Source organism: Xylocopa sonorina, chromosome 18 (assembly GCF_050948175.1).
Source record: "Xylocopa sonorina isolate GNS202 chromosome 18, iyXylSono1_principal, whole genome shotgun sequence".
Lineage (NCBI taxonomy): Eukaryota > Metazoa > Arthropoda > Insecta > Hymenoptera > Apidae > Xylocopa > Xylocopa sonorina.
Genome location: NC_135210.1, coordinates 1,370,578 through 1,394,882, shown reverse-complemented (window position 1 = coordinate 1,394,882; position 24,305 = coordinate 1,370,578). Strand labels below are relative to the sequence as shown.

The following is a 24,305-nucleotide window of genomic DNA, read 5'->3' as shown; positions in this document are numbered from 1 at the left end:
ACCGTTTTGTTGCTGTTCAATAGTGATGTATTGACATAGCCAAGTACTGCATTGACATGACAAGATTTATGGATTAATTGCTTACACGATAGATTATTTGTTTTCTCCCTGTTCGTGCGCAACTTTCAATAGTTTGACGTAACGGTGACTTATTGATGGGCAGATTCGACTTGATCGTGTAAGAGCGGAGAAAAATGGATGGGATAAGGGCTTTGGACATTTTGCCTTTGCTGCACGAACGTCTGGCGATTCTGCCAGGTGGTCGAGATCGCAGAGGCGGGCCCGTGCTTGTCTTTCCTACTACATCAAGGCGCGAAAGGGCCAAACCTGAGGACTATCGTCGCCTTTTGCAATATCTGTTAACCATTCCTAGCGATGAAGCCAGGGGTTTGTGTTTCACTGTGATTGTTGATATGCGTGGTGCTACTTGGGATTCTGTCAAACCAATTCTGAAGGTCATACTTTAATTATCATGCTCTATGATCTTTGAATTTTTCTTGAGTAACAGTCGAAAGTATGCTTAGTTGATTATATAACGCGAGCTAGTTCTTTGATTTGTCGAGAGCAACATCTGATATTCTGAAATTATATTTGGAGCTTGCCGATCACAGACTCGAGTTCTAAGCTCGTAACGATAAAAGCTTAATATAATGAAAGCTTGAACAGAGACTTTTAATGTCGAAGATTGATATTTTGTAAATTCTAGGTATTACACGAGCATTTTCATGAATCAGTCCATGTTACTTTTATCATCAAGCCTGAAAATTTTTGGCAGAAACAACGGACATCATTGGCGAAGCAAAAGAAATATAATTTTGAAGTAAGTGAGGATAGATGCAGCATACGGGAGATAAAAGAGAGATACGTTGGAAAGTAGGAAAAGATTGAACAAGATTGGTTTTCTTTGTTTCAGATAAATACTATAAGTCTCGAAGCATTGACAAAAGTAATCGACCCATCGCAATTAACCGCAGACTTAGATGGATCGTTGCAATATGATCATGCTCAATGGATCGAAACGCGATTAGCTGTAGAAGATTTCACGTGGCAGGCGGCTGATCTTGTCGATAGATTTGACGACTTGCGGGAAGATCTAAATCGGAACGATTTCGCAGATGACGTAGCTGGAGCGAAACACGAAATTGATTTACACAATGAAATGAAGAAGAAAATTTTGAAAGTCCCGGTTGAAGATATCGATCTTGCCGGACAGCGTCTACTAAAACGCTTCAATAACAGTAAGAAACTTACTCTTATTTAAGCTTATTCTCGTTACATTCGTTGGGATTGAACGGTAAACTTGCCGTCAGGTATTGCCTCGAGCAGTGGCGAAGGTGGTAGCATAGAGAGTGGTGCGACAGGCGGCACCGATCCCGATGGACGAGCACTGGCAGCGTTAGTGATTCAACATTTGGATTCTGTTCATGCCGCGAAACGACACCTCTTGCAGCTGTGGCGTATAAAACGAATGAAATTAGATCAATGCTTCCAACTGAGGCTCTTTGAACAGGATTGTGAAAAAATGTTTGATTGGATTTGTCACAATAGAGAAGGATTTTTGGCGAACTACGTCGAGATTGGACGCTCTTATCAACTAGCTAAAAATTTGCAGGAAGACCATAAACATTTCACGATGAGTTCCATGAACGTCTATGTGAATATAAATAAGATTTTGACAATGGCTAGTCGCCTACTTGAAACACAACACTACGCCGCCGGCCACGTAAGGGCAGTAGCTGGACGATTGGATCGGGCTTGGAAAGAATTCGCTGCAGGTCTGGACGAGCGTACCGCGGTTCTTAGTTTGAGCGTTGTATTTCATCACAAAGCGGAACAATATGTCGACAGTGTTACGGGATGGAGTCAAGCCTGCGATGCTGGAAACCTGCCTAACGAAATATCGATCTTAGAATCTCATATACGGCAGCATCAAACTCTTTACGAGGCGATGTGTCAAGCTTACACAGAGGTAACGCCTTTACGCTTCTTCCTACGTTCGCATGATACATGTACGCGTTGTCGCATCAAGCGAACGTGTAATGTTCATTTTATTCGGTTTTTTTTGTTATTTTGGAACAAACCTACATATATATGTATATACACGTTAATTTCGGCTCTCGTCGGCTCGTGGCAGGAAGAAAGTCAGTCTCAAAGAGACATAAACAAGACGTGAATTCTATTCCAATCTGTTTAGTAAAAGATGATGATGTTTGGCAGGTATATGACGCGTATCAGGCACTTTTGAGTGGACTAGGCTCGATGCTGCAAGTTTGTCACGGCTTCAATTCGACACATGGCTCGAGCTTGGATAGGTTTCGCAACGATTACGTATGAAAGAATTAGTAACTTTGTCTTTATAGCTTCTAACCGGTGGACGTGTGCTTGGTATGCGGGTCTGACAAAAGGAAAGAATATATATATATATAAATATTGCAGACTGTCTCAGAAAAGGTTGAAGAACATCGAACAGAAAATTAGTCTACATGTAATAAGTTAAAAATATGCAATAAAATTTCTTTGTTTGCGACTTAGTCGAAAAGGAGATTAAAAAATTTATGGAGCATGTATGCACTTGGCCAATTTCTGAGTACAAATTGGTTTGAACAATCAAGCAGAAAATTATTCTATATGCAAAGATAAGTTGAAAACGTGGAATAAGGTTTTTCAGGTCTCGTTTTCTAATCGAGTTAAAAAATTTATCGAGTACACGTCAACTCCTGATTAAAGATTCAATGCGGATGCTGATGTGTCCTATTTACAAGTGAGCATCGACATTGTTGACACGTTTTGAAAATTAATTTTTTTGCATTTATTTAATTTTAGTTCTCATAAAAATCATCAAATAAATGATTTGCCACAGGCAATAGAATTTCTCCACAATAAAAAAGATTCCTTTTTCGGTGTATTAGTAATATGTATCACTAAATTGTATGTAGATAGTGTAACATTTTGTGTAATGTCGCATGTAATTTTGCGTTCGTTAGCAATCATATATCAAGTGTTGCGTAATGAACATAATTTATTGCATCTTGTTCAGATGACCTGTAACCATATGAAAAGTAATTGTATTTGGTCACAGTAACTACAGTTTCAATAATCGTTAGCAAAGTCAGTAAAGGAGAACACAGATACTGAACGAAAAGGTGTCTCCTAGAGACATAAAATACATTTAAAGATATTTCATTGACTAGTGAGCTTTATTTTTCATCCAAATAATTATATAAAAATTCTTTTGATAGTCTGCATGTATACACGCGAACACATCTATTGAAATAGAGCCTTTCGAAGCACTGCACAATAGTTACATAAAATTGTTCAAGCTCAATGGAAAAAAATATTAGAATGCATTTTGTCTTACACTTGGTATTGTGATATGCGCTATGTACGTGTTCTTGCGACTAGTGCATGCATTTTATTGCTCGAAAGATTACATCGAAATGTAGTTCCCATAATTATATTTGTTAGCTTATAGATTGTTGCTCCCATCATTGCACACAAGCGATTGTTCGACGAATTAAAGTAGTACATTCAGCTATTAATGAACTTTCCACTTTTAATCCTTCTGTCGTTTGTATTATTCTATTTTTAAGCTGAAAAAAATTTGTACGTCTTATGTGGTATTCGATATAAGTTTCTTCATCTGAAATCAATTAAGTGGTAAAGGAATTAATTTTCAAAACGTGTAAATATTGTATGGGCATCGGTTTGCGAAAGAAATAATACTCGTCGACATTCGCATTAAATTTGTTCAGTAAGGAATTAGCCAAATGCTTTGAATACTATGTAAATTTTTTAATTATATTTTTCTGGAAGGCGACGCAATTTTATTTTATATTTTCAACTTATTTTTCTGTGTAAAATAATCTGTTCGGTTGTTCTACCTACTCTGAGACAACTCTGTACGTCTCGAAAGATAAAGGGCTAGATGGTAAGAGTTATCTCTCTGTGAGTGAAGGAAACGGAATGCATCGTACAATAATTTGAAAAAATTGATTTGTCCTTATCAAGTGATTTGTTCTTTTTCGTTACGAAAATTCGTGAAATGAACTTGTGTATCTGTTCGCGATCAACAATGACCATAACGGAAGTTGAAATATGGTTTTGGGTAATCCTACTGTTGTTTAGGTGCATAGTACCAGTAAGAAGCTTCTTTATCAACTGGATCACCTTGTGCAAGTCTGTAATCAACCGCAAGGGATAGACCATACAGCCAGAAAACATGTACGTCTATTGGTGTGCACGAGTGTACATGTACATGCCTGCAAACTAATCTTTATTGTTTTGGTTTTCATATATAATTCTAGTTTCTCATTTTTCTTTTATAAATCATTTATAGTAGGTTATTTTGTTGGAGAAAGTGCTGAGATTTGCATGAAATGCTTTTGCAATAATACTATGCTACAAGTTGCAAACTGTGAATAACAACACACTGTGTAAAGTACCTGTTTACCTGTTTAAAGTATGCTTTTTTTCTTCTTTCATGTAGATATCTGTATTTAATTTTTTTGTTATCGCATTAACTAATATATAGCAAGATATTGCAACTTGTATTTATGAGACTGCAACAAGCACGCTTAGAATACAGTGATCGTTATAACACTGCATGATAAACGACACAAACATGCTGAAATTGCTTTGAGACAAAAGATTTTGGCAACTGTATTAATAAGATTAATTCATGTTTAGAGTCAGGATGGACACAGCATCGACGGACATGCTGGTGTAAGTGGAAATCCAGCTGCGGACTATAGCGAGGGTGCATCTCACGTATTAGCAGTAATTCATCAAATTTTGGGTCATCATAGGGCATTGGAAGCTCGTTGGCATGCTCGAAAAGTCAAATTACATCAGCGGCTTGCATTAAGGTATCTCTCTCTCTCTCTCTCTCTCTCTATATATATATATATGTGTGTGTGTGTGTGTGTGTGTATATTTCATTTTTCCAAATTAAAATGATTAATCTTGTTAATGTATTGACTAGTTTTTCTCTAAGGTAGTTTGTATTATTTGTAATCAATAACTGATCATTTGCAGATTATTCCAAGAAGATGTGAAGCAAGTTTTGGATTGGCTAACTAATCATGGTGAAGTTTTCATTCAGAAGAATACTGGGGTAGGCCGCAATCTTCAAAAAGCAAGAGTGTACCAGAAAAGTCATGAGCATTTTGAAAATGTTGCACAGGTAGTAACTCAATGATTGACATAATAATTCAGGAATTACTGAGTACGTAATAATAGGAATATTAATGAATAATATTTTGTTTGTTTATTCAGAATACTTATACGAATGCCACTAAATTACTTACCGCTGCGCAAGAATTGGCGCATACGGGTGAATGTGTTGCCGATGAAATATACGCTGTAGCACAAGAATTAGAAGCTCACGTTCGTAGTTTTGCGACAAGGGTCGAGCAACGACGACAAAGATTAGATTTGGCAGTTGTATTTTATACACATGAAAAAGAGGTAGAATCGATATTATGTATTAAAAGTATAGAAACTAATGTCGAATGAAGAGTTTAAGAAATGTATGTTATTTTAACAGTTAAGTGGTTGGGTGGATGAGTTGCGACAAGAATTACAACAAGATGAAGTGGCAGAGAATCTCGAAACGGCGGAAAGACTGTTAGAACAATGTGCGCAACATCGTCTCTCTTGTATGGACGCTTGCACGTCAACCATTGTCCAGGGCGAAGCCTTGCTTCGAGAACTTAGAGAGTCAACTGATGCTCCTGATACTACCGGTTCTGTAAGTTGTCCTACTCTCCTTTCCTCAACTTCTTATATATTCAAAATTGCTGGTTTGTGTCTGCAGCGTCTGTGCGTGTATGTAGTCAATACCCGCGTTAAACGTACTTAATCAGAAATTAATTAAGTATGCGAGTATACTTAAGAAATTTTCAAATTCTATTTCACTTAAAACAGAGTCTCAGACGTAAAAATTTTACCTTGTATTTTCGTTCTATTTTTACATGCGGAATAACAATTCATACTGTTGCGTTAGCTGTTCTGGGAAACCGTAAACTTATTTTAGATAATCATACGCAGAAGAACACTTTCGTGGTAACTGCATTGGTTTCCAGATATCCGCTGTAGAAGCTGCATTAGACAGGCTAGCGGGACTAAGACAGGAGTTGGAAGAGTTGTGGGCCACCAGAAAATTGAGGTTGGAGCTTTGTCTACGGTTACGCGTATTTGAAAGAGATGCTTTAGAAGCAAGCGGACAGTTAGAGATGTGGGCGCAAGAATTACAAGGTCCACCACGGGAAGGTTCTCCGGAACAATTATTACGTGTACACAATGACGGTGTTGCTCATATGCAGAATACCGCTTACCAGGTTCTGCAACAAGGTCAAGAACTTGCTCAGGTAAAAATAGTTAATGCATTGCAATTTGAGTTACGGGAAATGTCACTCATAATGTTGTTAACTTTAATCGTGAATTACATATTCAATTTTCCTACGTGTAATACACAGGTATTGGAACAAGCAGGTGTTTGTATAATGGCGGATGGACAGCACAGTGCTGCATCTAGAGTACAAGTGCTTCTTGAATTTTTAAACGAAAGGGAAATGGATGCGGAAGACTTAGCGGAGATGAGACGAGTTCGCCTAGAGCAAACTTCTCAGTTGGTCCAACTACAAACCGATGCTACACACGTAGCCAATTGGATTCGCAACGGAGAAGCTATGTTGTTGGCTTCTTTACGAGTTCCGGAAAATCTTCAGGATGCTGAACAACTTCGCATAGAGCATGAGCAATTTCAAGTTGCTATTGAAAAAACGCATACTTCTGCCGTTCAGGTAAATGCACGCGTTCTTGTTTTTTTTTTTTTTTTTATTTTAATAACGTTCTGCCGTGAGGAGGAATAAGCAAAAACATATGATTGATTGTTATAGGTAAAGCACAGAGCAGATGCGCTTGTTAGTGCAAATCATTATGATCCGAAGAGCATAAGAGAAGTAGCTGAGGATGTGACCAAAAGGTGGCAACAACTTGTGACGTGTGCGGAGGAGAGGCACAAATTAGTTACTGCTAGCATTAATTTTTATAAGACTGCGGAACAAGTTCGTTCCGTACTAGATAGTCTCGAACGGGAATACAAAAGAGATGAGGATTGGTGTGCTGGGGAAAAGGCGAGCCAAATGCCGGTACTTATCGGCAAGCATCAAGAACAAAAGGAAGCATTCTTGAAAGCGTGCACGTTGGTACGACGAACTGCGGAAACATTCCTCAAGTATACAAACCGCAGCCTTCAGTTTTATAGTTATCAAGCGAACAGCGTTGGTTCTGAAAGTAAAGTTAAAAGTTAGTTTTATATTACGCTGGTTATAACGTACAATAGTTATAACGTGTAACCTATTACCATTTATCATATTGTATGAAAAGTTTTTGAAAGAAGGACGGATTGCCTAGATATTAAGAATCATTACGTTCGACGTTCCAGGTATTTTAGAAGAGTTACTCAGTAAGGAGAACCGTGTGCTCGAATATTGGACACAGCGTAAAAAACGATTGGATCAGTGTCATCAGTACATTTTATTTGAACGTACTGCTAAACAGGCACTAGAGTGGATCAGAGAGACGGGTGAATTATATTTAGCCACGCATACTAACGTTGGCAAAAATCGTATTGAGAATGAACAATTGTTACGAGAACACAATGAATTTAAGGGAGCCGCCAAGGTAGGATTCAATTTGTTTTCGCCTTTCTAAATCTTAAATAAACAATAGAAATATTCTATGGCTTTTTTTTATTTACTTTTCTACTCGTTTGCATGGTAGGAAACGAGAGAAAGGGTGAAGTTGTTGATCCAACTTGCTGACAATTTGGTCGAAAAGGGTCACGCTCATGCGGCAGCGATCAAACAGTCTGTTGCTGAAGTGGATCAACGATACAAGGATTTTAGTACACGTATGGATTGCTATAAAACTCAAATCGAAGACGATCTTGGAATTCAATCTGACGACGGCCAAAAGGATCTGTCCATCGATCGAAATTCTGATCCTTTACTTGAGGAGAAAATCAAGGGGAAAGATCTGAAAGAATTAAACGAAGAGAAAAGAAGATCAGCACGCCGAAAAGAGTATGTTCTCTTCCTCGCCTTCCCTTCATTCCCAATCACTCGACTACCCGCAAATTAAGTGATCGCGGATATTACTTTTTTTCGTGTCTGTCATCAGCATCATTCGTAACATGTCCATAGATTTATAATGGCTGAACTGCTACAAACGGAACGAACCTACGTGAAAGATTTGGAAACGTGTATTCGATGCTTTTTGGAAGAAACACGATGTGGAAAAGGAAACGTTCCACCTGGTTTGCAGTGTCGAGAGTCGGTAATATTTAGCAATATGGAAGAAATTCATCATTTCCATAGTAATATTTTTCTTCGCGAACTTGAAAAATACGAAACCATGCCAGAAGACGTTGGGCATTGTTTCGTCACATGGGTAAGCATTATGCATACTGTTCTTAGTTTTCATGCCGTTTAATCTCTACTTACCAGTTACAAATTACTTGAATATTGGTAACGAAATATATTATTTTCGTCGATCAGGCACCAAAATTTGATATGTATGTGACATACTGCAAAAACAAGCCGGAAAGTAATCAGTTGTTAGTTACTCATGGCGGGACGTGGTTTGAGGAATTACAAAGGAAACATCGAGTTGAACATCCGATCGCTGCCTACCTAATTAAACCTGTGCAAAGAATAACAAAATATCAGTTACTGCTCAAAGATCTTCAGGTATGTGATCGAAATGCAAACATTTATCTCCTTTATCCTTTACACGTTTTCTATACTGTAACTGAACAGATATTGAGAAGCACACGCGTGTGTGTGATAAGTGTTTCGAAACAAGTCTTTACTTCTTTATACCTTCATCCGTTTTAGTCTGTTTGTTGACTTTTACATTTGATTTAGGCTTGTTGCCAGGAGGGACAGGGTGAGATAAAGGACGGCTTAGAAGTAATGTTAAATGTGCCTAAGAAAGCAAACGATGCCTTACATTTGAGCATGTTGGAAGGTTGCGACGTTAGAATAGATACACTAGGTGATGTAGTGCTCCAGGACTCTTTTACGGTGTGGGATCCTAAGCAATTGATTAGAAAGGGCAGAGACCGGCATATATTTCTTTTCGAGTTGTATTTACTTTTTAGCAAAGAGGTGAAAGATTCAGCTGGGAAGGTAAGCGAATGAAAGGAAAATCTATCGCGCTATTCGTTCACGATGATGAAGTTCAAGCTAGATTCCGTTTAGAACGAATGTATTTTGTTTGTTTATAATGATAGGTGAAGTATATTTATAAGAGCCGTCTGATGACCTCCGAATTGGGCGTGACAGAACATATTGAGGGTGACGAATGCAAGTTCGCTGTCTGGACTGGTCGGGCGCCGACCAGTGATACACGCGTTGTTCTTCGAGCTAATTCCATGGATGCTAAGCAACTGTGGGTTAAAAGGTTGCGCGAAGTTATTCAGGAAACATATTTTAGTTTAAGCATGCCCAAGAGTCCTGCCAAAAAGAGTTCGAGTCAACGTTCTAGTAGGGATCTCGAGGAGTGTGCTTCTCTGGACGATAGCGTTGAAAATTTGGATAGAAACTCCTTGGCGTCCTTTGGTTCCACCAACACTACGGACTCCGATAAAGTAAGTTAAACATATTAATTAGTCACCCTCCAATTTCTTCTTTCTCCCCTTTCTCTTTGCTTAGATGTAAGTTTTATTGATGCAATCGAGTCGTATTGAGAGAAATCGAATGAAATAGAGTTTGTATCGTAGGATATGTGAGAAAACATCCTTGAACATTTCGAGCATCGTTATTTCGATCATTTGCTAATTGATACCAATTAGCACGATTTCGTTTCAACGCTATTAACATACATTTTAAGAGATAAATTGGAAAGATTCGTCTACATATGCATTCATTTTCTAACGAATCTATTACGAAACACGGCCACTTCTGTTTTGTAACTTCAGAATGGAAAACAAAAAGAAATCGATTCGATCCCTATTTCGGAACACACGAGATTACGACGGATATATGGGTCGTGGTCGTGTTATCGCGTTATCGAATATCCGCGTTCGTTTATTGCTGAAACGGAGAGTTGTCGAAAGAAGTTCATAACTGAAAACGGTGACTACAGAAGTAGTCGTCCATCTGTGTACATACAGCGAACATACGTGTGTACGTCCTTCCCCTGATTTGGCTCTAAAGTACATATCGGTAGTGGGATAGCAATAGCGGCGAATATCCAGAACGCGGTTAGGTGGGGTTCGAGAATAATCGAAAAGCGAGCAAGCGCGTTGCAGCGCGTGCACGGGTGGACACGACAGAAGAGAAGTGGCGCGAGGGTAGAGTGGAGAAAAGAAGGTGGGGGAGGCCGCTGGTTGGGGTTAGATTAGGGGTAGGGGGCAAAGGGTGAGAAACACGGTAAGGTATGCGAGGGTGTGGAGGAGGGCGAGGATACGAGGAACGATAGGTGACGGGATCAGTACGGGCGCGACACTTGGTTCGAATGGATCCGTTCGATGGTGAGTTAGAGGGGCGAATCGTCGGACGAATCTCTTTGACCTGTTGAGAAACGCGAGAGACTAAGGAAACCATGTCGCTCGTACGATCAATGACATCTCCAGTCCTGTGTCTCGCCACTTCTACACGGTTATCTCGTTCGTGCACGTGAATTAAACACGAGCAGCAAAACTGTCATGACGTCACCGGCAGGAAAACCTGCGACAATCGTGAAGAAAGCACGCAGGAAGATCTCATTACCTTGGTTCCGTCAGAGTTCTGTAACTCCGCCGCATGCGGCCCTCTCTAGGCAGCATACCATCGACACCCCGAGCTCGTTCCAGGCCCGACTTTTACACCGTCAACCCTCCCTGTCCCAGGTACTTGAGTACTCGCTCACCCACATAGAGATGAGCACGAGCGCGCGTGCGTTACATCTTTTTTTTTTCTTCTCTCTACATTCTCCATGTATTATACAGTTTCACTTTTTCGCCTTTCTTTCTCTTTCCTTAGATCACCTGCGCAAGAATCGTCATCCGTTTAATTATCTCTATCGTTTCGTAACGTACGACAGTGTGATCGTGCTATTTTAAAGGCCAATTACGCAGAGTAACGTTATGGGCGCAGGAGAAATAACGTGTTTTTTTCTATCGACGGCGGTCGACGCGATGGAGAAATTCACGTAGAATTATTAAGGATCGATAAAAACGTAGGACCGTGTTTCGGTGTATTGCGCGGTATACCGTGAAACGTGATTCGGCACTACTTCGATGCTTAACGGGTTTAAACTCTGACGAACTCGAACGCGTTCTTTCGAATCGAAGGATATGAGTTGAACACGGTGATTAATTCTCGTTTAACGCCGATCGTTTAATTCTGTAATAGCAAGCGAGTGTGCCGAGATATCACGAAAATTAGATCGCCGCTACCATCCGCATTCACGTCCGCAATTCTATCCGTAACCACATCCGCAGTCATTCTCTGCATCCGCGTTTCAGAATACCGTAGCTGTATCCGATAATTCTCCTCGATCGTTTCTTTTCTTTGCTTCCAACCATTTACGATTCGATTTTACGCACGCTCGAGTTTAATTGTGTCAATGTTTGTTCTATTCGTCGTACTGTTTCGCTTAAGAGGAACCGATCGAAAGGAGTTTCGTATCAGGATCCTACCTTGTCCTGCTCCGTGAAAACATCGCGGAAACGAATCTGATCGAACCAAAGCTGTAGAATTTCTCGAGGCCAAGTTGAGATTGGCTTGTTGCCGAGGTTATTCGCTACGTTCGAATCTATGGTTAGATTCGGATGTAAACGCGTGCGTACACCGACGAGCCGTTTTTGCCTTGAAAAGCGGATAACGTATTGTATAACCTGGCGGTTAGAGCACGGTTCCCACGGGTAGAGATGAAGTAACGAAACGATTGTTAAATGGGTAACGATAACGTGGCAACGTAGCACGTAGGTTGGAACGTACCGATTCGATCCGTGCGAGCGATTAATCAATGTTTATCGGTAGATTCTCGGCATATTGGGAACATTGGGTGGATTCAAAGAGAATCGGCAAAATTTGGCACGTGGAAAAAGGCTATTTTCGTCGGTGGAATGCGACGTGAAAGCGGTCGGCTACATACCCTGACTCTTTTGACTCTCCGCTTTATATCTAAAACTATCTCATGATGGTTCACTGCGATTTCCTCGTGCCGGTACTCTCCCCGCTTCTTGTTTGTCAACGTGTTCTTCTTTTATTACGTAACATTAACCCTTCGGTTTTATTGATGATTATTAAAGATCAACGCGTTTTAATGGTACTTCATGCTTCTCTTCGCTTAGCCAAAAACGTCCTATAAGTATGTAAATATATATATATGAATTTTCTTTTTTTTTTCCTCTTTTTTTCTTCGTGAAAATTCGTACCACTTTTTTGTACGCGCGTGTATGTAAGTGGTATAAAGTGGAAAAAAGAGAGATCGATAAATGCAATCGAACGAAGTTTATTCAGAGGAACTCGCAAAGTTCCACGTAATTCGCACGTAATGACGTAATGAGAGTAAATGTTAAGTCGCGATAAGACACAGAAAAGTTCTAAGAGGTAAAAAACACCGCGTTTGCTCGCTGCTCTATTTGCGAAAGAAACAGAGACAGCAACGTATGTACGTCTTTATCAAAGACCAGGCTATTTCGATGGAATCGAACCCACCGAGGCTAGAATAATCCATTAAACAGTCCATTGGACCGCAAAGTCAAAGACGATCGGTGCACCCTGTTTTAACAATCTACGTGCTGCTTTTTCGCTCCTCGTTCTTCTCTTTCTTCTCTCTCCCGCCTCCTACTTCCGTTCCCCTTCGTCGCGCCCTCGCGTGATCGATCGATGTTGACACACGATCGATGACGTTCACGAGAGACTTGTGCTTTCGTACATTTCAAGCTCGAATGATTTGTACTTCTTTTTTACCCGTGTTCGCATTGTCGACAATCGCTACGCAATATTCCTAACGACTCTGCTCGTTCTTTCTTTACCATTAAATAAACACCTGTGTTTGACCAAACAATTTTAGACTGGCGTAGCCGAGGTGACCTGGGTAATTGCGGATCATTCAGCGGCACCTGGGTCAAAAGAGTTGACCGTGACAAAAGGTCAGCAGGTTGAGGTGCTGGAAAACGGCAGTAACATCAGCGGTGTGAACACATCGGAATGGACTCATGTACGCTTGCTGGTCGCTCCTGGACAAGTCGACCCTCCGCCAGAAGGATTGGTTCCCACCAGTGCGCTCAAACAGCCACCGCCTGTTTCCAGCAAGACTTCGCCGTCTAGGAAAGTCGCAGGACAGCAACAGCAGCAGCAACAACAGCAGTCGCAGTCGCATTATCACCAGCAACAACTAAGCAGTCAGGATCAAAATATCGCGTTCAGCGGTGGAGTCGCGACTTCTGTATCGTCGTCTGCTGCAGGAACGGCAGGGTCCTCGGCGTCGGTAGCAGTAGGCGCAACACCGTCCGGATTGTCCATTCAGAACGTGGTCCCACCTGTATTGCCAGACGAAACCGGTGAGAAACCATTTGCACGTCGATTTGGGACGGTTGTGATTGAACACAGGATATGATTGTGATATGCGAGAGAAAGGGTTGAACTTATTACATAAATGGAATTCGTAAGTAAAGTACTGATAACGTATTAGGTTGATGCGAAAGAAATGTCGGTTCTTAACGTTCACTTTTAAACGACCATAACTTTTTTTCTAATAAATTTTGTTAACCAAAATACGAACCATTAGAATCAGTAGAATGTTGCTGCAGCAACGAGATACAAGTTTATTTATGCCGGTAGCGTAAAATTACGGGGTTCTGGAGGCGACGAAAGCGTTCAAGGCGTATTTTGGCATCGTCTTAGTTTTTAAAGCATTTCTCACGTGAGAAGTTGTCGAGATGCTTGAAAAAATCGTAGTCGATGGACGAGAGGTCGGGTGAGTATGGTGGATGGTTCAGAGTTTCGTAGTCCAACTCGTGCAGCTTTTGTCGCGTCGTCATTGAAACGTGTGGTTGAGCCTTGTCATTGCTCTTAATTGCTTTTTATCTAGCATTGCTAAAATGATCAAAATCTAGCTACAATTAAGATTAATCGTATAATATTTGTAATCAAAATAGAGAGCAGATTCTAAGCTTTAAAATGATATATATATATTGACAATATTTATTTAAAAATTTATTAAAATTTCAAAGATAAGGTTCAACCATACAAAAATTGGCATTCCTTTTGCATCAACCTAATACATTGAATGAAAGGTATGACCGACTCGAACTGGATAGACCGTTAGATTTTAAGCATATAAATGGCTATTGGATTACAGAGTTATGATTGAACGTGTGGTAAGCTTGTGCTTTGGGATATTGATAGTTTACGATTGCGAAGTAGATAAGCATTTGTCAGTAAGTCTATCGTGCGTGTACTTGGACTCGGTTGTGTCGGATCAATACGATGTACCGGGATAACTGTGTCCTTGACCGATGGAATCTTCAACGAAGTTGTTGCATTGATTGCACTACTTTACACCGACGGTCGTTAACCTTTCTTAGATGTTGGACAGTTTTATTAGTAAACGGCCATCAAATGCTTTGATTAACTAGTCGCGTTGCGAAATTTAAATGATAATTAATTATATGCGCACGCCGTGACATGCTTTGTGTAGTCACCTTGCATGTTCAAAATCGACCTTTCAGTATTTAGAACCATGCATAATTTCAAAACTATCAGACATTACTTCCTATCGTTGAACACATTAGTTAAGTATTCAGTTTATTACGTTCACACGACCATTTTTTCTACTGTCTATTGTAATCTTATTAGTTATCATAGATTGAAAAATATTTATACACATGGGGATGTATTATATATACGTGCACGTAGTATATATATTACTAGGATTAGCAAAATTTTATAATCGTTTTGTGTTCTTTGCAGAAAGTATTATCGCAAACGATGGATGTGGCGCCGCGAATACGAGTTCCCCAGGAAACAAAAGACGTGGCTTCCCTGGGTAAGTGGATAGTATAACACGATAAATATTAAATCTGATACTGTTAAATTAAGTTACCTACTTTCCTCTTTTACTTTCTTCCACAGGAGAAAGTGGCTACCCCCACCGTTGCGTAAACTTAGTCAAGGTAAAGTTGAGAAATCGCCACCGACCACGACACCGACATCAACACCGACAGCGACGTCAACCGCGACTTCGGTCTTGCCTTTGGCCGAACGACCATCCTTGAAGAAGAACGTCTCGGAGAAACGATTCAAATTGCCGAGTGGCGTTAAACAAACGCGACCGTACAGACCCGCAGCGCCTGCCAGCATCAACACGTTAATAACCGCCACTGCTTCTATGCGCGTATCTGCTTCAGTTTCCGAGGCAGATCTCGACACCGAGCTTGAGGCAGGAGTCGAAGTAGAAGAGGAGGAAGGAGAAACTGAACAATCGGAACCCGAGCTAGAGGAAGACACACCGGAACCCGATTATGTTGAAACGCTAACTTACTCGGAACAGAATGGAGCGGATGATGCCGAGGAGGAATTAGAACTTCCACCGCCAATGAAACCTATTACTGAACCGATACTCGTGGCAACTGCTAATGGAGCATCTGGATCTGCGATTACAACTGAGGGCTGCGGAAAGTCTCGAGTAAGTTCGATCTCCTTCTTTGTTTCCACGTAACGTTTCATACACGATCTTTCGTTAATTTGAAATTTATTCGCTTCGTTTGATCCTGAGACTTAAGCGTAAACCTGATTGATAATGATTTATAGACGAGCAAACTTGTTTTAATATTGACAATGCGACGAGTACATTTACATGAAGTTCCATTTTTATCAATTTTTCTATTTTACGTTTGTATAAAATTGGAAAATAACGTGATATTATGTTAACGCTACTTATTAAAGGGGATTTTCATTTTAATTGTTCAACGCTATATAGACATCTGAACGTTCCACAAAAATTCTTGATGGCGCTACAACTGCTGATTTGGCTGAGATCGAACAGATTGTAAAGGAAAGAATGGTAAGTGTGTTAAATAAAATTACCGTTTTAATCGAAAAATCATAGTGCATTAGTTTTAGTGAGTAAACACAAATGAATGATAGGGGCATAGTTTTATATGATGAGTTAGAATGAAAAGATAATTCTATATGATATGAGTTTTATATACATTTATATGAATAAAGAAATATGTGTATTTACTTGTTAAATCATCTGTATTAAAAAGGCTATATTAATTCAAAAGGTATATTAAATGATCATTGTCTTGTATATGTTTTTATACATGAAAATAGGAACAGCACACGGGAAATCAAGAAAGGCAGAGCTTAATGCGAACACCCAGCGGTAAAAGCTCAAATATTGCATACGATGGCGATGAAGATTGCGAAGAAGGTTCCCTATCGACATCTGTAAACACCGGTGCTACGACGACCACGGCAGCAGCAACAACAACGGTGATGCCAGCAGTAACGACGATGGCAACAGCAACAACGAGCAGTCCTGGCCACGTGAATCAGGAAGAGTGCGATCCAGAATGTGCAACTCTTGCAAAACGGCAATTCGTTATTCGAGAATTAGTGGATACAGAAAAAGATTATATAAATGATTTGAAACAAATAGTGGATGGGTACATGTCGTGCATGCGAGATCCCGAGTGCCAAATTCCATTACCCGATGATTTGCGCGGTGGAAAGGACAAGATGGTTTTTGGCAACATAGAAGCAATCTACGAATGGCATAGAGAGTAAGTTATGCTTGCATTTCTTTTTTATATACCGAACTCGACACATCTTGTTGTAAATCGAAGGTGGCGAACTGACTGTTAGCCGAGTTCTACTATCAGCAAAACTGAATTACTTGTGACTTTCAATCTTATTTAATAGCGCTGCTGTAACTAAATTCCAGAAGAACGATTTGATTCCACTCTGTTAGTTTATTGTTATGTTATTAATGCTTTTACTATTCGTGACTTGCATTGTAACTTAATTTTAAACGCGTTCAATTAGCTGACTATATGTTTAGCATTGTAAATCATCTGATTGCTATATAAACTAATAAGTAACTGAGTAATAGAGAAGTTCGTCAGCCTTCTTTGATACGTATAAGTGACTTAATTAATTTTGCTAATTCCGGCTCTTGATCGATACAGTTTCTTCTTGAAAGCTTTGGAACGTTGTCTAGAACGACCAGAAGAACTTGGCCCGTTATTTAAACGGTACGAAAGGAAATTACATATGTACGTTGTTTATTGTCAAAATAAACCAGTTTCCGAGTACATTGTTTCAGAGTATCTAGATACTTATTTTGAGGTACGTTGGAAAAAATATTTTTTTAAACTTGCGTAATGATCGTTTTATTATCGTGATATACTTGGAACATTTCATTATGGAACATTTCATTGTTGCTCTTACTAGTAGCAGTAGTATCATTATTATTATTAGTATTATTGTTATTATTGTTATTGTTATTATTATTATTATTGTTGTCTAGGATCTGAGGCAGAAACTCGGACATCGATTACAATTATGTGATCTTTTAATAAAACCGGTTCAAAGGATCACAAAATACCAACTTCTTCTTCGTGAGGCATTAAGACTAACTGAACGAACTCAAAGAATCTCGGAAATCGAAGGACTTAGAGCTGCGGTTCATGTAATGCGCATTATACCAAAAGCGGCCAACGATATGATGGACGTTGCGAGGCTTCAAGGTTTTGATGTGAGCATTTATCCGCCTTATCCCCATACAGATTCTCTCGGACGTGCTCATCTAGAATTTGATGTCTGTTTTCGCATTATTAGGGAAAAATAACAGCGCAAGGAAAGTTATTGTTACACGGACCACTTTTAGTATCAGAATTGTCGTCGATTTTACAAAGTAAGGGAAAGGAATGGCAGGTCTTCCTCTTCGAGCAAAATATTATTTTTAGCGAGGCAGTTGGCAAAAAAACGCAATTTACGAGTCCCGCCTACATTTACAAGGCTCATATTCAGGTAAAAAACGCTTGATTTAATTCATATAGTTTAATGTATACGTCGTATCTATAATTCTTCAGTATCCAGTTATAAAACTTTCATATTTTATGTTAGATTTTTTTTTTTTTTTTTTTTTTTTACCGATATTTCTTTCCTTCGATAATGGCTCGTATCGCGTTTTCAATTTATCGTTACGTAGAGAAACGAAGTTGCACTTCCCATGTACATATAAATGAATGATTAGATAGAAGGTAATAATCGAAGAATTCTATCATCACGCTTGACAACGTGATAGTGTGCAAACAAATGCTTAAAATAGATACACATCTCGTTTCACGCAGGTGAATAAAATGAGCCTGGAAGAATATTACGACGACCCGGAGAAGTTTGTAATTCGATCGACAGATCCCCGGAAACCAGGCCTTGGATTCTCTTGTAGCGCAATAGAAGAAAATGGGCCGCGCAAGCAGGAGTGGGTAGATACGATCACTGCCATCCTGCAGACCCAACGTGACTTCCTCAAGGCGATACAGTCGCCAATTGCCTACCAAAAGGAACTTACCAAAGATCCATTGTAAGCGTCACTCTATCTAACACACTGAATTATATTGACTCTCTTTCAACGCTCGACCCGTGAAGATTCGTTCCGAGATATTTTTGTATATTTTATATAAAAGAAGATACAGAAGCGCTGTATGCTAGAGAACTGTAGTCGTCTCCTAAACTGAAATCCGTTTTTGTCTGTTTTCCTTTCGTTCCATCCCTGATATTCGCCTCAAAGTATCTTATTTAATCACAATTTACATGTACAATATACTTTTTTCTCTTTCTCTCACTCACTCTCTCTCTCTGTCTCTCTCTCTCTCTCTTTCTCTCTCTCTCTCTCTCTCGCACACGCACACGCACATCCACTCACATATTCATATCATATTGCGACGTGCTTCCTCTTATTTGCCTTAACATCGCAGTCCAGGAATCTACCTCGCTAAATTACCTTGCTGTTGTGTAGCTTTATCGCGAGAGTATCCGCTACTATATATTCTATAATAATTACCTACCTCCCTCGGAGTAGTTTTTAATGTTCTTAGAAACAGTGTTTGCCATGGTCTGTTGGAACACGACACTATACAATGCAATATAATGCGATACAATACGCTACCACGTAAATACAATGCAATACTATATAGTAACGATACGATACGATACAAATTATGAAACAGTTTCTTAATTCTCGGCTATATAGTTGCACTGGTTTGTGCAGGTGGGGGTAGGTATGATAAAGTGTATCCATTTACACCGGTTACATCCTCGTCAATACTCCTTTGTGCCCTCGTGTCTAAAGAAGAACAATAGTGAAAGTGTAAAAGCGTGTTTGTTGCATGCTTCCGTTTATGTCAGTCCGTGGATCTATCGCGCGAACGCATGTGTGTACTGTGCGTGCGTGCGTGAAAGAAAAAGAGAGAAAGAGAGAGAGGGAGAGAGAGAGAGAGAGAGAGAGAGAGAGAGAGAGAGAAAGTGAGAATCCGCACGTTTGCGTTTACGGGAAAGGGAGGAGGCGTGGGGGTGAGGCATATTTAATTAGAAATCTAGTTCTCTTTCTCTAATAAGAAAAATGGTTCATTAAAATGCAAAACTGTTACTACACAACGAAACCCCAACACCTAATTACGGATGGGAAGTTATATTGCCGTGTCAGTTTAATTTGTATGGACTTGAATATTTTATCGTTTACGCGGTCACGTATATAAATTCCATTAGTTCTCATATAGAGGAGAAGGATACGTGTGCGTTACTTATGCCTGCATACACGATTGATCGCACATATCTAAAATAGCGATAAACATCACGCCGTAAATTAAAGATAAACGCATAATACTAAACACGTCTAACATATTCTGACTCACCCCCACCAAAGTACATATATTATCTATTAACGACGTAAGGCTGCAAGTGTATAATAATTTTAATAATGTTTATAAATGCAATGATTGATCGAACGCGGGGGATAGTATGCTGTATATAAATGTGCATTTATGGAAGACGACATAAAAGTGAAACTAATGACTCGAGAAACGTAAACATTTTGTTTAGAATAAATTGTACATTGGTCAACATTCTAATTGTGATGCGTCCTTTTTCCCACGCCTATTTAACACTACTTACTCGTCGTTTGACTAACAGCTTGTTTTTTCTTATCATTTATTCTCGAGGACAGGGTACTGCATTGGTTATTCACGCTTGGTTACAATTTTTAATCGCCTCGTATACTTTATTAAACATTTTATACGACTGGTATTCCCCTTGTTAACTTTGCGATCACTCGAACCATCGTCGATTCGCGTTGAAAAAATTAAGCTATGCGAGCGTTGATTCGAGTTATGATATCTCGTACGAGTTATAATAACTCGGCACGACAAAAGTGTGTGTATTACACGTCCCCTCACAGATGCAGTACCGTGTTTGAATTTCATTTATAATTTGCTGGCGTACAGTCGCGGCGTGAGTCCGGAATCTCCGTGTCGAGGGAATGTGCTTTCAACGGTTTCGTCAACAGTACCAAGCGTATCTAAGACAAACGAGGAAGAGAGAAGCGAAATCGTAACCGGTGCCTCTACTTCGAAAGCATTAGCTACAGCTACAGAAGCAACAGCTTTGACAACAACGTCGCTGTTGCAGCGATCTCGTACCGGTGGTTCTAATCAAGATCCCCCGCAAACGCCAAGCCCTAGCAAAAGCAGATTGAATTTTCTCGACGGATTTAGAAGCACCCTACGGCCACGATCGCCTGTCCGCAACAATTCCGTTCCGGTGAGCAACAATGCTGATAATTATTATTACTACTTATCTATACAGACACAACTCTATTACATTTGTCTATCTGTAATAAGAACTCTTACAATTGCAGCAAAAGGATTCTTCTTTCCTTTCCTCTTGATGAGTATTCACTCTTTATTGTATAACTTCTCGTTGGTACTGTAATCATTTTTCTTTTCACCCGTGTTCCGCCCGTTGTTTCTTCGTTGATACGTTGTATACCTATTCTCGACGTGTCATTCCAATGTTATATTGCATTTCCACTAGCCAGGCGACTTGTTAGTTTTATTTGCAAAAGCCAATGGTTTACCTTTGTACGTATAGTATTTTGCACCGAATGAAAGCGCTTACAAACATTTCAACTCTTGTAGATATTGCTTCTTACATCACCGCCTATCTCCTTTTCGTACTCTAAATAGTAGAGTTGTCTTTGTCTTTACTACCGTCGTCATCGTCGCCCCCGTCGTTGTCATTGTTGTCGTCGTTACATTTAACGATCGTAGATAATTTTATTGTGTACCAGCTGCGCTACATCGCCGTCACCATTGCCATCGCACCTACTCTACTATACTCGTAGCATTAATCAGTTCTGTTTACTCTTTAAAGGCTGGTAGTTTTAAAGACTGGTACTTCCTCCGTGAAACGATTGTACTGTGCATTATCCTACCAATGTTCTGTCGCTCTATCGCTATTCTACCGCTACTAAACACCACGCGAGATGAATCACCTAACTCGTCCGTTTTAGATTATTCAAAAGCCGTTAATTACACGAGGAAGTGCTTTGAAAAGAATTATACGGTACCGAAATAGAACCATGCATACTTAGATTTTACCATTTTTATCGGGATAATGAAAGTTGCCTTGAATTCTTTTTTCCTGAATAGTTTTCGAATAATTAAACGTGGCCGAATTTGGTGACTCGCTTAGTACACGTATCGTAATCAGCGATCTAATTACTGGCATAATTAGTAGCTTTTAGTTTAATTTAAATCGATCACTCGGTCACTATCGCTGCGTTCGTTTCTCATTACGTTTACCGCTTACTATACTTTAAATGGTGCATCGAGATACGCGTGAAACAAAGGCAAACGCTTCGAGTTACCGATTGAAAACGGAGGTGTACGAGAGATATACGAGAGCAATAAAAACGGGAAATGTTTCTTCCTTAGGTGCATGATCGGGAGAGGGAAAGGGAAAAGGGAAAGATTCGCCAGAGTTAATTGGGAGATTCCGTAGATCGTTCCAGGTAGCAGAGTAAGATTAACCGCGGATTGGGGCAAGTTGCACGCCGGCGAAGAACTGGAGATCCTGCGTGTGGACGGCCCGGGGCTGATTGTCTCCCCGATAGTTGGGAAAAAGGAGGAACTGTGGATTCCGGCGAGTCTCGTTCCGAACTCATCGATCAGCCGCGCATGGTCTTTCCGCCCGCGAAGGATCGATTCGGTGGGGGAGAACGTCCGTCTTCCGCAAGATATGCACGCGGAAGAGAACGGTCCTCCCGCAATCATGACAATTCCGTGTTCGATCAGGGCGACGGCCGGCGGCGTGGCGCGGCTCGTGCTGGAAGTGCGCCGCGTGGAACGCGCGATCGTCTCTTGGAGAAAGGAGGGGCAACCGTCTGACATCGAGGGAGGCGATCGATATCGATTCACGCGCACCACCGATTCCCTTTGCCTCGAAATCGCTCCTTGCCTTCCCTCCGACTCCGGGATTTACCACTGTCGCGTCGAACACGAGACAGGCTCTTGTTCGGCAAGGATACCCCTTCGCATCGTAGGTACGTCGATGCGTAAACAGTTGTGCTAATATTAATAATATTATTTAGAGACCTGGTCAAAGATTTGCGTTCGTTTTTCTTCAGGTATCGACACAACGAACGCTTGGACCGACACAGCTGAAAATAACCGATCGAACAAGTCCGTCGCAAGGGAAACGTCGTTATGCTCGATGATCGTTACGCCCTCGAAAAAGAAGACAACGGACCTCGAGGCCGAACAGTTGATCGGCAGATATATAGAGTTGGAGGAATTAGGAGTCGGTAGATTCGCTAGGGTCTATCGTGCAAAGGAGGAAGAGTTTCAGCGTGAAGTGGCGCTCAAGCAGATATCTCGATTGAAACAACCGCTGTCCCTGACGTACGCCGAGTACGATCTCTCGAAGAGCATACGCCACGAGAATATCGTCCGGGCGTTTGCTCTCTTCGAGGATTCACCTCAGCCGAATGTCGATACTATCGTCTTGGAACTGTCAGTACCTGTTCCTCTCTAGATAATCCGCGCATGCTTTCTCCTACTATTTTCAATTACGAATCTCGATCTCGTTAACTTTTACATTCGTTGCGTAGGGTCAAGGGTTCCACGTTGTTCGCGTACCTCGGTAAACAGACAGAGTACACGGAGGTGACCGTTGCCAAGTACACCGGTCAATTGTTGTCGGCGTTACAGTGGTTGCACTCGCGTAAACGAGTTCACTTGGACATAAAACCGGAGAACGTTCTGATCGATAACGAGAGAGATATCCTGAAAGTAATCGACCTTGGAGAAGCGGTCAGGGCCGTGCCGCTGGACGAAGTGGGCCCTCCGGTTGACTTGGAATTTGCCGCACCTGAATCGGTCCTCGGCAAACCGACCGGATCGTACACGGACATGTGGGCTGCCGGTGTTTTTCTTTACGTGCTACTAAGGTGAACTAGCAATCTCGCGTCTAATGATAATTCCACGTCTGTGCGTACTGCATACTACATTCGTAAAACGTTTCATACGTACACAGCGGGCTTTCACCATTTTTGGACGATTCCATCGAGGAGACTACCGCGAATATACTGAAGTGCGACTTTTGCTTTCCCGATGAATATTTCAAAGACATATCAAGCGAGGTAAAGAATCTTCTTGAAAGATTGCTGTGTTCGCGTGGAGAAGACAGAGCAACCGCTCAAGTAATATTAACGTCATCTTGGTTTAAGGTTAACCAATCATACACATTATTATTATTATTATTATTATTATTATTGCTGTTATTGTTATCATCTCCATTACCACCGACTTCCTACTAACATTCTCCCATTTCTGTTTCAGATATCAATCGGTGCGACGATCCCTTCTTCCCGAATGGTTGCGTTTATCGACCGCCGTGCTCATCGCTCGAAATCTCATCAGGATCGAAATAGTAGTTTTTATTCCTGAATCAGTAAATGTCGTTCGTAAAAGACATATTTTATTGACAAGTTTCAAACATTGAAAAGCAGGCTCTGTGCTAGTTGTAAATAATAAACATTAATTATGACGCGTTCGCTGCATTTGCACGTGTGTATAAATAATCGCATTTGTCGCGCGCATGCTCGTACGTCTACGTTCCTGTTTTTAATCAGACTCTCGCCTGTCTATCTGTTATATGAAACGAGAAGAGCGCATTCTTACGTTACGATTCTAACGTGTACGCGTACGCATTTCAGATAACATATCGCGCGATCGT

At 40.5% G+C, this 24,305-nt stretch overlaps 1 protein-coding gene across 11 annotated transcripts; it reads left to right on the top strand.

Annotated features, from left to right (window-relative positions):
• Nucleotides 1-194: 194 nt before the first annotated feature.
• Trio (trio Rho guanine nucleotide exchange factor) lies at nucleotides 195-24,129 on the top strand. 11 transcript variants are annotated; one of them, XM_076908426.1, is made up of 34 exons: nucleotides 195-455; nucleotides 707-820; nucleotides 914-1,238; nucleotides 1,311-1,969; nucleotides 2,218-2,328; nucleotides 4,126-4,221; nucleotides 4,687-4,865; nucleotides 5,035-5,182; nucleotides 5,275-5,466; nucleotides 5,546-5,749; nucleotides 6,084-6,368; nucleotides 6,477-6,803; nucleotides 6,900-7,308; nucleotides 7,448-7,686; nucleotides 7,786-8,087; nucleotides 8,208-8,454; nucleotides 8,562-8,753; nucleotides 8,931-9,194; nucleotides 9,299-9,655; nucleotides 13,072-13,561; nucleotides 14,973-15,048; nucleotides 15,135-15,687; nucleotides 15,982-16,065; nucleotides 16,338-16,789; nucleotides 17,195-17,354; nucleotides 17,536-17,763; nucleotides 17,847-18,038; nucleotides 18,362-18,594; nucleotides 20,513-20,828; nucleotides 22,071-22,611; nucleotides 22,696-23,080; nucleotides 23,179-23,517; nucleotides 23,604-23,709; nucleotides 23,909-24,129. In XM_076908426.1, the coding sequence occupies exons 1-34, from the start codon at nucleotides 195-197 to the stop codon at nucleotides 24,014-24,016; spliced, it is 9,174 nt and encodes a 3,057-aa protein (XP_076764541.1). In that variant the 3' UTR covers nucleotides 24,017-24,129. The 11 variants fall into 11 exon arrangements, with proteins under 11 accessions (XP_076764541.1, XP_076764539.1, XP_076764543.1 ...); XM_076908424.1 differs by having other exon boundaries at nucleotides 23,604-23,796; XM_076908428.1 differs by lacking the exon at nucleotides 2,218-2,328 and having other exon boundaries at nucleotides 23,604-23,796.
• The last annotated feature ends 176 nt before the right edge of the window (nucleotides 24,130-24,305 follow it).